Here is a 12,403-nt window from a genome sequence, read left to right as displayed (position 1 = left end):
CTATCACTTGAGCTACAGCTCTATTTCTGGCTTTCTGGTGGTTAAATGGAGATCAAAGTCTCGTAGATTTTTTTTTCTGTCTGGGTAGGCTTTGAACTGTGATCCTCAGATCTCAGCTGCTTGAGTAGCTAGGATTATAAGTAAAAGGCGCTGGCAGCTAGCTAGTGGCTCTTCTTTGACACAGCCTTTTCTTGCCTCAATAGCATTTTGTATCCAATCAATATCATACAAGTCAAGTCACTGTATTTATCAAGTACTGTGTTTTACTTTTATGGACCGAAGGACAAAAACAGTGCCTTATTTGAGTACTCAAAGAATATAAGACCTCTAATAGTAAGTACAAGGACAGCATGAGACGACCAGGTCAATTAAGTGAGAAGTCTTCAAGAGTCTTTTTCTTTATACTGATTTTATAATTAAAATGCTAACATATGTAAGTGTGTCATATATCCAGTAAATGTCAGTTGCCTTTTCTTGCCAGGTTCCTCACAGGCAAAGCTATATCAAGATATCTTTCCTCTTTTCTCAGAAAATTAAACTCACCTAGAAAACTACAGAATTAAAATACAGTACAGTCTGGGTAATTCATTTGGCTACCTATCTTCCATCCTCTCCACCCACTATGCTAGGGAGAGGATGAAAAAATTTTCCAAGTATCTTTCCTGGGGCTGAGCCAATTTGTCTTGGCAGATTCCACACGAAGGGTTATGGGTTGCAGCTCTCTAGTGCACAGTTCTCTCTTTTTGGCGATGATAATCTGGGAGCAAGAAAAGGAACAAAGAGAACAAGTTAATTTCAGGCCTATGCTCCAAATATCCACACCTTATGTCTGGGGTTTCCAATCACAAGTATTTAAAGACTTCCTTCTTAGGACTCCACAAGGTAATTAAACCAGAAAAGAAAGACACACTTACTGTAGGGAAAGAAGCGCACACGCATGCTGATTTCACGAGCTGTCTTCAGGATTTCAACAGCCTAGGAGGAACCATAGCAGGTTTCACAAATGAAAAGATTGTAGCAGGGGGGATAGGATTTGCAATTTCAAACTTCTAGGTCATTAATCACTGTTTCCCTCTAGTATATTTATCCAAGAGAGATGGTTTCTTAAGTTATGGATTAGCATAAACTTGTCCAACCAGGGATGGTTTCTTATATCATCATGGCCCAGGTGCTATGCTCACCTTGCTGTGCTCAATATCTTGAAAATCCACATCATTCACAGCTAGAACTTGGTCTCCTTCTTGAAGCCCTGCTCGATGTGCATCAGAGTCAGGAATTACCTGTTAGTAAAATGACAATATCAGACTGGTTTTGAACCATGATCCTCAGATCTCAGCCTTCTCAGAAGCTAGGATCAAAGGCATAAGCCATCCATGTAATTGAGATGGGGGAAATGTCATAAAATTATAAGTGAAGTTAGATGCTGTTCAAATCTAAGGTGTTATTGCTGTTTTTTGTGAAAATGGAGGAAGCGTCCCAAATTGAATGTTTTGGAGGGCATAAGGGTGTGTCCCCAGTATGCCCATTTTACAGGGCCACCAAGTCATTTTCTTAGTCCTTGGACGAACAGGGTACTATAATCTAATAATGAAGGGAAGCAGCTATCCAAAATGGTCGCAGACATTCATACCTTGGAGATGAAGATGCCTAGCTGAGAGGCTTTTCCTCCTCGGATGTTAAATCCCAACTGAAAGACAAAGACACCAATTGAGGACTCAGTATAGACCAAAACCACAAGAATATTTAATAGCATCTGTGTATTACAAGCAGCTCAGCTTCTGTGTTTCTCATAGGGACTTCTCTGTTTCTCAGAGAGAAATGAAAAGTTGTAAAACTTTCTTCATCTCCCTACCTACTTCCCACTCTACTCCTCCAACATGATCAACTTCTGCCAGAGACAAATTCAGCCTGGCAAAAGGCCTTTATAAACTCACCTGAGCACCAGGAGGCTTCTTTAGTGTGACGATTCGGGGAAGAAATTGGGTCAACTCATTGTTGTAGTCTGGATGGTACACTCTCTATAAGATATAGAAACCCCTAAAATGTTACTGTTAGTTTCAAACCTTAAATTCATCTTTCTCTGGAACACAAATACATCGTCCGCAAGTCAGAAAAAGGTAAAGTAATAAATTCAGTCTAAGTACAATAAAGCACATTGCTCTAAGAAGCAGACCTTGAGCACTGGGACATGCTAGCAGCCCAGTACTTCCTCACTTTTTTGTGTGTGTATGGGTGCCATTTCTTGGGCTTCAACTCAGGGTCTGCGTAGCGTCTGTAAACTTTAGTGCTTAGTGCTTAACGTTAGCCCTCTACTACTTGAGCCAGAGCTCTATTTCTAGTTTTTTTGTTCTTGTTGTTGGCTAACAGGAGATATGAGTGTCATGGATTTTCCTGTCCAGGCTGGTTTTGAACCATAATCACCAGATCTCAGCCTTCTCAGTAGCTAGTATTAAAGGGTTAAGCCACTGGCACCCAGCCCTCCCCTCTGTATCTTAGAATCTCATAACAGAATGGAAACTAGATCTGTGAATTTCTAGAATTCACTGGTATGGATGGACTCTAGCAGGTTCCATAAGGTTAGAATAATCCACTATTGCTCAGAATTCAGTTTCTGGGTCTTTTGGTAAAACAAGGATGAAGATTTACTCTCCATTTAACTGTCTAGTCACACTATTACAGTTTTCATGCCTAGAGAGAGAATTCCCAGTCCTGAATTCCTGGACATATGTTCTGTACATGGCAGTACAGACAATTCCCACCTCATGAGGAGGAATCCATGCTGGAGGATTCTCATAGGCCGGCAGAAAAACCACTGGGTAATCATCATAAGGAATTCGGCTTTCCATCTCCGTCAAGACCCTGAAAAAATAGGTGGATCAAATCAGGCATGAGTTGATTCAAGCTAGAGAGTGGAAGGTCACACCTGTAATCCTAGCTATTCAGGAGGCTGAGACTTGAGGATAGAGGTTTGGAGCTAGCTGAGACAGGAATGTCTATGACACTCTTATCCCTAATTAAGCACTAAAAAAGAAAGCTAGAAGTGGTGCTCTGGGTCAAATGTTAGAACACTAGCCTTGAGCTACTCAGGGATATTCCTCAGGCGCAGAGTTCAATCCCAGAACAACAACAACACACACACACACACACACACACACACACACGGATGGTGGGAGGGAGGGAGGGAGAAAGGGGGAGAGAGAGAGAAAGGGGGAGGGGGAGGAGAAAGGGAGAGGGAGGGGGAGGGGGAGGAAAGAGAGAGGGAGGGGGAGGAAAGAGAGAGGGAGGGGGAAGGGAGCGAGGGAGAGAGGGAGGGAGGGGGAAGGGAGCGAGGGAGAGAGGGAGGGAGGGAGGGAGAGAGAGAGAGAGAGAGAGAGAGAGAGAGAGAGAGAGAGAGAGAGAGAGAGAGAGAGAGAGAGAGAGAGAGAGAGCACGCGAGCGCAAAGGGACAGCATACAGAGTGACAAACTCACATCTGTAATACTAACTACTTAGAAGGCTGAACATAGGAGGATCTTGGGTCAAGGCCCACCCAGGCAGAAAAGTTCAGTTGTCCACCCATACATTGGCATAGTGGTGGGAAACTGTCACCCTATACCCTAAATTATGTGGGATTTGAGATTGGGAGGGTTGTGGTCCCAGGTCACATTCTGAAGAAAAAAATCTTAAGATACATTATGTCTATGGAGAGAAGCTCTGCAAGCTGGACACAGTGGCAAGAACCTGAAAGTCTAAAATGTACGCAGATTTTTATTCAGCAACTGCCCAGGCAGGAAGCAAAATCTGATCCTAAAAATAAGCAGGTGGGGGGGAAAAAAGGCTAGGGATGGGGCTCAGCAGGATCACATCAACCCAATAAGTCCCAGACTGTCCGTTCAAACTCCCATATTGCCAAAAAGTAAAAGAAGGATAATAGCCTAGCAAACTTCAAGCATCAGCTGTAAAACATTCCCAGGTCGTCAGTTTCATGTGCCAAGTTCATACTTAGGTTGGTGATAAGGATGAATAAAGATGAAAAAATACTGCTAGGTTCTCCAGAAATAATGAGGGCGTTCCTCACAATAATCTTGTAGAATAGATGTTAATTAGGGGCGCATCTAGGAAAGGTTACTTTGAAGAACCAAGCGAGTGTTTACAATAATGGGACTCGCAGTCAGGCACCGTCTCACTTTTTTTAGAGGCAAGAAGTAATCGAGGGGACCCTAGATCGACCACTAGCCACCTTCCAGATCCCTGTCCTGATCCTGAGTCCCGCGCTCACAACCGCATAAACCCCGCACCACCTCACCAGGAGATAGACCCAGAGACTCCGAAGCCTAGGCTCAACGCCAATTCAGCCTGGGAACCGGAAGCAGATACTCGCGAGACTCGAAAGAGGCGGGGTCTAACTACGACGCGCGTTAACTTCCCGCTTCCTTATACGTCATCTTGTGCGCGCCAACGTGCGTGTTCGGCCTGCAGGCTGTGGGCGCTCCGATTGGCTAGCGCCTCTGGAACCAATTTGAAACTTGGCGGTTAAAGTTCCCGTTAGGACCGGGCGCTGGGAGATCAGGAAACACCGGGAGAAAGAACGTTGAGTTCGGTGAGTTAAGTGGTCACTCCTGAGCTCACATTCTATGTTTTCTGATGTCGTGGGGCTTTGGGTCTTTGTCGCTGTCTCCGTAAGAGTTTTTTTTTTTTCTTTTCACTTCAGATACCATTTCATGCTTAGGAGTGTTGGGGTACCAGGTTTCTCCTTTGTGGCCCAAGTCTGAAACAACCACCCCCCTGGGAGGGAGGCTTGCACCGTGACGACTGACAACTCTACTCATCCTCCCTAGTCCTGCAACCCTCCAACCTACCAAGCACACTCCTCTGCAGAGCGCGTTTCCTCTCCGCCCCTCCCCCCCGCGGAGACCACACTCAGCCGCAATCATGAAGGAGGAGGTGAAGGGAATTCCCGTACGAGTGGCGCTGCGTTGTCGCCCTCTGGTCCCTAAGGAAATTAACGAAGGCTGCCAGATGTGCCTTTCCTTTGTGCCGGGGGAACCTCAGGTGTGTAGTTAAATACCGATGTAAGGTCTGGGAACTGCCTGGGTACAATGGCAACAAAGGGCGTGGTCTGGCCTTTTTCTGATACCTTGTCCCTTCACTTCTGCAGGTGGTGGTTGGTACTGATAAATCCTTTACCTATGATTTTGTGTTTGACCCTTCGGCTGAGCAGGAAGAGGTCTTCAATACAGCGGTAGCACCACTCATAAAAGGCATATTTAAAGGTGAGGCTGTTTGATTTGTGTATAATGTAGCTACTCACAATGCTTCACCCAGAAAATACAAGGATGGGTGACTCATAATGACTGTCTTCAAAAAGCCCACAACCTGGTAACATTTTGGAAAATCTTTGCCCTTGAAGCTAATTTCACACCCTATTTGAATTTTGTAGTTCTATGTGGCTCAATCTGTAAACACTTTGTCAATATCTTGGATTGTCATTAAAGTAAAATCTCTTTCGTAGTTCTCATGGGAATCAGTGTACTAACCTGTCTTGAAGCCCAAGCCTCAATATTCACTTGGTATTTATGCAGAGAAATAACAGAGCTTCTAGGCCACAAGAAGTCCAAAGTACAACAGATAAGAATTGTACATGACTACCTAATTTACTTTGAATATATAATCTTTTAAGTTTGTTGCACTTGTTTTTAAAAGAATATGGAAATTAAGAACATATAACATAATCTGTTCTAATATAGGAATCAAATTGTTTCCATACAAAGTGATACGAAAAACAAAAGGATGGCCACGTGCAGTGGCTCACACCTGTAATCTTAGCTACTCTGGAGGCTGAGCTCTGAGGAACTCGGTTCAAAGCCAGCCTGGGCACTAAAGTCGGTTAGACTCCTACCTCCAATTAACCACTAGAAAACTGGAAGTGCAGCTGTGGCTCAACGGCTAGGGCCGTAGCCTTGAGATGAAAAGCTCTGGGACAAGCCCAGGCTTCAAATCCAATGACTGACCAAAACAAAACAAAACACCAAAAAGGATGCATGAACTCTGCTTCTTGAACTTAAGGTGAATTTTATGGAATAGGGAACCTTTGAGATAGTTCTTAAATTAAGAACACACTTCCTTAAGGCAGAGAAGGGATTTCCTAAAACCCCAAATTCTATGGCCAGTTAATAATATTTGTTGTGAAACTAAAACTATGATTTTGAAGACAATAGTAGTGTTCCAAACAAGGAATATTACCTCTCATAGGTCTTAATTACTATTCTCATGTAGTAGTTATTCAAGTTTCAAAACAAAGCCCTAGCTTTTTAAATATATTTTTTATTGTAATTAATAAAAGGGTTACATGATATTTGCCAGATAGAAGGTGCATTAATTCACATACATTGATACCCTTTCACATGTCTTGGTTCCCATTACCCTCCCACCACCCCCCCACCCATCTTGATTTTCCCCCCTTCCCTATCAAATTTCAAATAACCAAATACAAATAAATTCAACATACCAGATAACAAAGTGAGATACTGTAACAATATGAGATACCCAAGGGACAGCAAAGGAGATGAGAGATAACATAGTACATTAAGGACAACAATCATTCGTTATATGGCTTTTATGAAGCTAATTGAAAGGACCTCCAGGATATTGAAACAAAAGCCCTAGCTTTAAAAAGTGCATTATATATAATCTAGTTTAACATTCAAAGAAAGAAAAGTTTTTCTACCACTTCTAGTGTTTACTTAATTTTTTTTCTTTGCTACAGAACTCACAGGGAAGCCCAATTGATATTTGGTTTTTGAACAACTGTATTTATAGTAGAGAAGTCTGGATATTCAGAAGACTGGATATTCAGAAGACAATTATTTCCCCGTAATTTCTACTCTTTAATGTTCATCCCACTAGATAACCAGAAGACTTCTTCTAGGCAACACCTCTTCACATGTATTTTCCCCTCTAAAAATGATGCCATGACTCAGGGCACATTGAACACCTTATTTCAAAATCTGAAAATACTGTATTACATTTTTGGAATATTAGGAACACAGCAGAAAGAACATTTCTCTGAGCCACTTGAGATGAGTTTTTGACCCAATGACCATTGAATACGTTATATTTCCTACAAAGAAGATTTTTCTTTTTATATCTAAACTGTAGTAACAATTGAACAAACCATCCTATGCAGAAAATTTGCATCACCACATTAATACCATCTATTCTTCGAACTCCATTCAAACTTGAACAGTTGTCGCAATAATTTCCTTTATAGCAAAATGATTTACTTCAGAATCATGTGTTGTATCTGGCTATGCTTTTAATCCCCATTATAAAATGGTTTTGAGTCTATTTTTTACTTACATTACCTTGATACTTTCAAACATTGTAAATGTTCCTCAATTTTATTCATTTGATGTTATCATTAGATTCAGATTGTGTATCTTTTTTTTTTCTTGTTTGGTACCAGTCAGGGGCTTGAACTCATGGCCTGGGTGCTACCCCCTGAGATTTTTTGCTCAAGGCTAGCACTCTACCACTTGAGCCACAGCACCACTTCTGGATTTTTGGTGGTTAATTGGACATAGAGTCTCACAGACTTTCCTTCTAAGTCTGGCTTCCAACTCATCCTCAGATCTCTACCTCCTGAGTAGCTAGGATTATAGGTGTCAGCCAATGGTGTCCAGCTTAGGTTGTGTATCTTTTAGCAGAAATATCACCGAATTTATGTTATGTTGTTCTCATTTGAATTTTGTCAGGCAGGACAACTTTTAGCTTGACTATTGATAATAATTGAACATGATTAAGCTGTTATGACTATTAATAATAATTAATCATGATTAAGCTGTTAATCTGCCCAGGTTCTCTATTGTAAAGTCAATCTTCTTCCCTTTTCACATGTTTTAAAGACTGTTACATGGTTCTCATTCTCTTCTAACCATCCCCCTCTTCCTTTTTACCTATCTAGAAGGCTGTTACCTGTTTCTAATTCTTGTTTAATTAGCCTTTATCCACTCTGCCCTGTCTCTTTCTATCTCAGATCTTAGCCTCCTGGGTAGCTACAGTGACAGGACCTCCAGTGTCCTACATTGCCTTTTTTTAACTCATGGCTGGTGCTTTGTCACTTGAAATACATCTACAGTCCAACTTTTTGTTATGTAATTGGAGATAGAGTCTCAAAGACTACTGCTTGGGTTTGCTTCCACCTTCTGTCCTCAGATCTCAGCATCTTGACTAGTTAGGATTATAGGAAAGAGCCACTAGCATCCAGTGCTAACTCCTTTTTGATTTAGTCATTTTTGAGGTAGACTCTCTTCATGCCTGAGCTTGTGTGGGCTGGCCTGGCTTTTCATCCTTCTATTTGTGCTACTGCCTTTTAGTGAGTGGGACAGGCATAAGCCACTACTCCAAGCCATTGGTTGAAATGGAGTCTTGTAAACTTCATTTTGACCAAGTTATCTTCAAATCATAGTCCCATGATCTCTGCCTTCTAAGTAGCTAGGATTACAAGCATGAGCCACCATGTTTGTTTATCTTCTTAACTTTTATTAGCATATATTAATTGTACAAAGATTAATTGATACATTTCCATATGTGACTATAATTTACTCATGTACATTTACTCCCTGTGTTATTGCTTTTTTTGCCAGTCCTGGGGCTTGAGCTTAGGGCCTGAGCACTGTCCTTGGGCTTTCTCAAAGCTAGAGCTCTACCACTTGAACCACAGCACCGCTTTTGATTTTTTCTATGTATGTGGTACCAAGGAATCAAATCCAGGTCTTCGTGCATGCTAGGCAAGCACTCTTACTACTAGGCCAAACTCCTGGCCTCTAACTATTTTTTTGTGAATCATGGGGCTTGAACTCGTCCTGGACACCATCCCTGAGCTCTTTAGCTCAAGGCTACTGCCCTACCTTTGGACCTGAGCATTGTCCCTGAGCTCTTCACCTCAATGCTACCACCCTACCCTTGAGCCAAGCCCCACTTCCCATTTTCTAGAAGTTAATTAGAGATAAGAGTCTCAGGTTCTTTTGTGCCTGGGCTGGCTTTGAACCTTGATCGTCAGATCTCAGCCTCCTGAGTAACTAGGATTAGAGGCGTGAGCCATTGCGCCCAGCTCTATTACTATTTTTTTGTGAGTGTTGGTACTGGGCTTGAACTTGGGGCCAGGGTACTCTCAACTTTTTCATTCAAGACTGATGTGCTACCACCTGAGCCACATCTCTATTTCTGGCTTTTACATGGTTAATTGGAGATGAGTCTCAAAGACTTTCCTGCTTGGGCCGACTTCAAACCATGATCCTCAGAACTCAGTCTCCTGCTGACAAGCTATAATAATAGGCATGAGCCACTGGATCCTGACCCTCTTATTATTCTTATTACTTTTCTTCTATTAGTCTTACCCCCTTTGAACCATTTCTTATAGGCTTTATCATCATCCTCCTTTAACTTTTTTTTTTTTTTGCCGGTGTGGGACTTGAACTCTGGGCCTGGGTGCTGTCCCTGAGCTCTTCAGCTCAAGCCTACCACCCTACCCCCTTGAGCCAGTGTCACTTCTGGTTTTCTGGTATTTAATTGGAGATAAGAGTCTCGTGGACTAGTGCTGGAGCTGGCTTTGAACCACAATCCTCAGATCTCAACCTTCTGAGTAGCTAGGATTATAGGCATGAGCCACCATGCCCGGCTTCCTTTAAACTTTTCTAAAACATTTTTTTAGGCTCTTCACCATTTACTCATCTTCTTCAGAATAACACTGTATAGATGATTAAAAGCACATTCTTAACTTGGGAAACTATAAGAATTAATTTAACTTTTTTGTTGTTGTTGGTCATGGAGCTTGCACTTTTTTGGTACCCGTAAGGGGCTTCAACTCAGGCTCTATCCCTGAGTTTTTGTGCTCAAAGTTAATGATCTACCACTTCGAGCCACAGCTCTGCTTTCTGGATTTTAGGTGGTTAATTGTAGATAAGAGTCTCCTAGACTTTCCTACCTGGGCTGGCTTTGTACAGCAATCCTCAGATCTCAGCTTCCTGGATTGCTGATTGCTAGGATTACAGGAATGAGTTACTGGCTATTTATCATCTCTAAAAACAATAGCAAGTAGAAATTGATTCTTATATACATGTGTTTGTGTAATATTGTCACCAGTTGCAAAAACAAAGCAGTTTGTGTGTGTGTGTGTGTGTGTGTGATGTATATGTATGCATGTATGTCTTCTGTTACAAGGGCTTGAACTCAAGGCCTGGACATTGTCCCTTGGCTTGTTTTTTGTTTTGTTTTTTTGGTCAGTCATGGGGCTTGAACTCTGGGCCTGGGTCCTGTCCCTGAGCTCTTCAGCTCAAGGCTGCTGCCCTACCCCTTGAGCCAGAGCACCTCTTCCAGTTTTCTGGTGGTTAGAGATAAGAGCCTCATGGACTTTAGTGTGGGGGCTGACTATGAACTGTGATCCTCAGATCCCAGCATCCTGAGTAACTATGATTACAGGTGTGAGCCCCCTGGCCCGGCTCCTTGGCTTGTTTTATTCAAACCTGGTGTTCTACCACTTGAGCCACAACTCTACTTCTGGCTTTTTGGTAGTTAATCGAAGATAAGTCTCTGTGGTTTTCCTGCATGGGTTGGCTTCAAACCATGATCCTCAGATCACAGCCTCCTAATCAGGATTATAGATGTGAGCCATCATTCCCTGTAAAAAGCCATTAAAATCAGCCAATAGTACAGTTTTGTACTCTGAACACCTGTTTTCAGAAAGCCCTGTGTGTTTTCTTTTGTTTTGTGCTTGTTCTAAGCCTTGAACTAAGGGTCTGGTCATTTCCCTGAGCTTTTTTGCTCAAGGCTAACACTCTAACATTTGAGCCACACACCTCCAACCCCCCCACACTTTTTTAATAAAAAGTATTGAAACCCATTTTTCTAAGATGTTGCTATATACACATATGTATCATATTGAAGAAAATCCTGGAATCTTATTCTATTTTTCCATAGCCATGTTCCATAATACATTTAATCTATTACAGTGAAAAATCTCAAGCACCATAAAATCTTTTTTTTTTTGCCAATCCTGGGCCTTAAAATAAGGACTTGGGCACTGTCCTTAGACACTTTTTGCTCAAGGCTAGAGCTCTACCACTTGAGCCAAAGCACCATTTTCTGCTTTTTCTATGTATGTGGTACCAAGGAATTAAAACTGGGTCTTCATGCATGTTAGACAAGCATTATACCACCAGACCAAACTCCCAGGCCAAAATCTTTCATTTTGACCAGCAAGAAAAAAAAACCCTTTAAGTCTATCATTTTTATTAACATTGTTTTTTTCAGTTTGCTATTTGTTTTTTTTATTTTTTTCATTTTTTATTGTAATGTGTAGAGGGGTTGTAGTTACATTTGACAGATAGAAGGAACATTACTTCTCACACATTGATACCCCTTCTCATGTTTTTGTCCCCATTTCTCTTATCCCATCCCCTCCCCTCATTTTGTTTCCCCCCCTTCCCTTTCCTATTTCAAATAAACAAAAGTATATACAATATACAAGGTAACAGAGTCATATACTGTAACAATATGAGATTAACCAAAGGACAACAAAAGAGATGAGAAATAACATAGTACATTAAGAACAACAATCACGCATTATAAAGCTCTTGTTTCCATATCCTGGAGGTCCTTTCATTTAGCCTCATCCTATATGGCCTTATGTATCTAGGTTTTGAGCTATTGTAATCCTCTGCTAGGAGAGTCCTAGGTTTATACTAATTATTACAAATGAGGGAAACCGTGGAGCCTATGTCTATATCCCTTTGGGTCTGGCTTACTTCACTTAATATGGTTTTTTCCAAGTCTTTCCATTTCCTTACAAATGGGGTGATGTCGTTCTTTCTCATGGCAGTATAGAATTCCATTGTGTATAAATACCACACTTTCTTGATCTAATCATCTACTGAGGGGAATCTGGGTTGGTTCCATATCTTTGCTATAGTAAGTAGTGCTGCAATGAAAATCATTGTGCTAGTGGGTGTAGTATGTCCTTGTTTCTGTACAATTGCATAAATGCCAAGTAGTGAAATTGCTGCATGATAGGAGAGTTCTATGTTTAGTCTTTTTGAGGCACTGTCATACTGCTTTCCATAGTGGTTGAACGAGTTTACACTCCCACTAACAGTGTAGTTTTATGTTGTTTTTAACACTTAAATATTTTCCCTTTCGACTTAGCTTTGACGTAATTATTATGATGAAATAACAAATAGCTTGCCTGTGTTATTTTAGGATATCCTTACCACTGTAATAGGGGAAAGCTTCTGAAGATCATGTTTTCTTTGTCTTGAAGTAAATTTGAACTTACAATTCCTTCTGTGAGGCGTACTACCTTATAATTAATTAGTTAGCATAGTTTAAGAACAGTCCATCTAAGTTTCTTTTTAAAATCTTGCTACAA

General features: G+C 41.3%; 2 protein-coding genes across 2 annotated transcripts in view; one reads left to right on the top strand and one right to left on the bottom strand.

Moving 5' to 3' along the window:
- Positions 1-245: 245 nt before the first annotated feature.
- Pdzd11 (PDZ domain containing 11) lies at positions 246-4,366 on the bottom strand. Its single transcript, XM_090325668.1, has 7 exons — positions 4,286-4,366; positions 2,760-2,859; positions 1,935-2,018; positions 1,631-1,687; positions 1,182-1,280; positions 915-975; positions 246-757 (listed from the first exon to the last, which is right to left on the bottom strand). The coding sequence occupies exons 2-7, from the start codon at positions 2,844-2,846 to the stop codon at positions 723-725; spliced, it is 423 nt and encodes a 140-aa protein (XP_090181794.1). The 5' UTR covers positions 2,847-2,859; positions 4,286-4,366; the 3' UTR covers positions 246-722.
- A 151-nt stretch (positions 4,367-4,517) lies between these two features.
- Kif4a (kinesin family member 4A) overlaps positions 4,518-12,403 on the top strand; it is a 112,856-nt gene continuing 104,970 nt past the window's right edge. The window contains exons 1-3 of the mRNA XM_090325989.1: positions 4,518-4,579; positions 4,691-5,031; positions 5,138-5,252. Of these exons, the coding sequence (XP_090182115.1) occupies positions 4,912-5,031; positions 5,138-5,252 (235 nt within the window). The 5' untranslated portion in view covers positions 4,518-4,579; positions 4,691-4,911. The remainder of the gene's footprint in view (positions 4,580-4,690; positions 5,032-5,137; positions 5,253-12,403) is intronic.

The sequence above is a fragment of the Megascapheus bottae genome, chromosome X (assembly GCF_031878675.1).
Source record: "Megascapheus bottae isolate mThoBot1 chromosome X, mThoBot2.hap1, whole genome shotgun sequence".
NCBI classification, from domain to species: domain Eukaryota; kingdom Metazoa; phylum Chordata; class Mammalia; order Rodentia; family Geomyidae; genus Megascapheus; species Megascapheus bottae.
Note: the sequence above shows the minus strand (reverse complement) of the source record. Positions and strands in the feature narration are given on the sequence as shown.

Bases quoted from the DNA above. Each gene is read 5' to 3' on its own strand.
- Pdzd11 (XM_090325668.1), bottom strand. From the start codon at position 2,846: ATGGAAAGCCGAATTCCTTATGATGATTACCCAGTGGTTTTTCTGCCG. The intron at 1,688-1,934 runs GTGAGTTTATAA...TTTGTCTTTCAG, and splicing joins AGAAGCCTCCTGGTGCTCAG to TTGGGATTTAACATCCGAGG. The intron at 1,281-1,630 runs GTATGAATGTCT...TTTTACTAACAG, and splicing joins TAGGCATCTTCATCTCCAAG to GTAATTCCTGACTCTGATGC.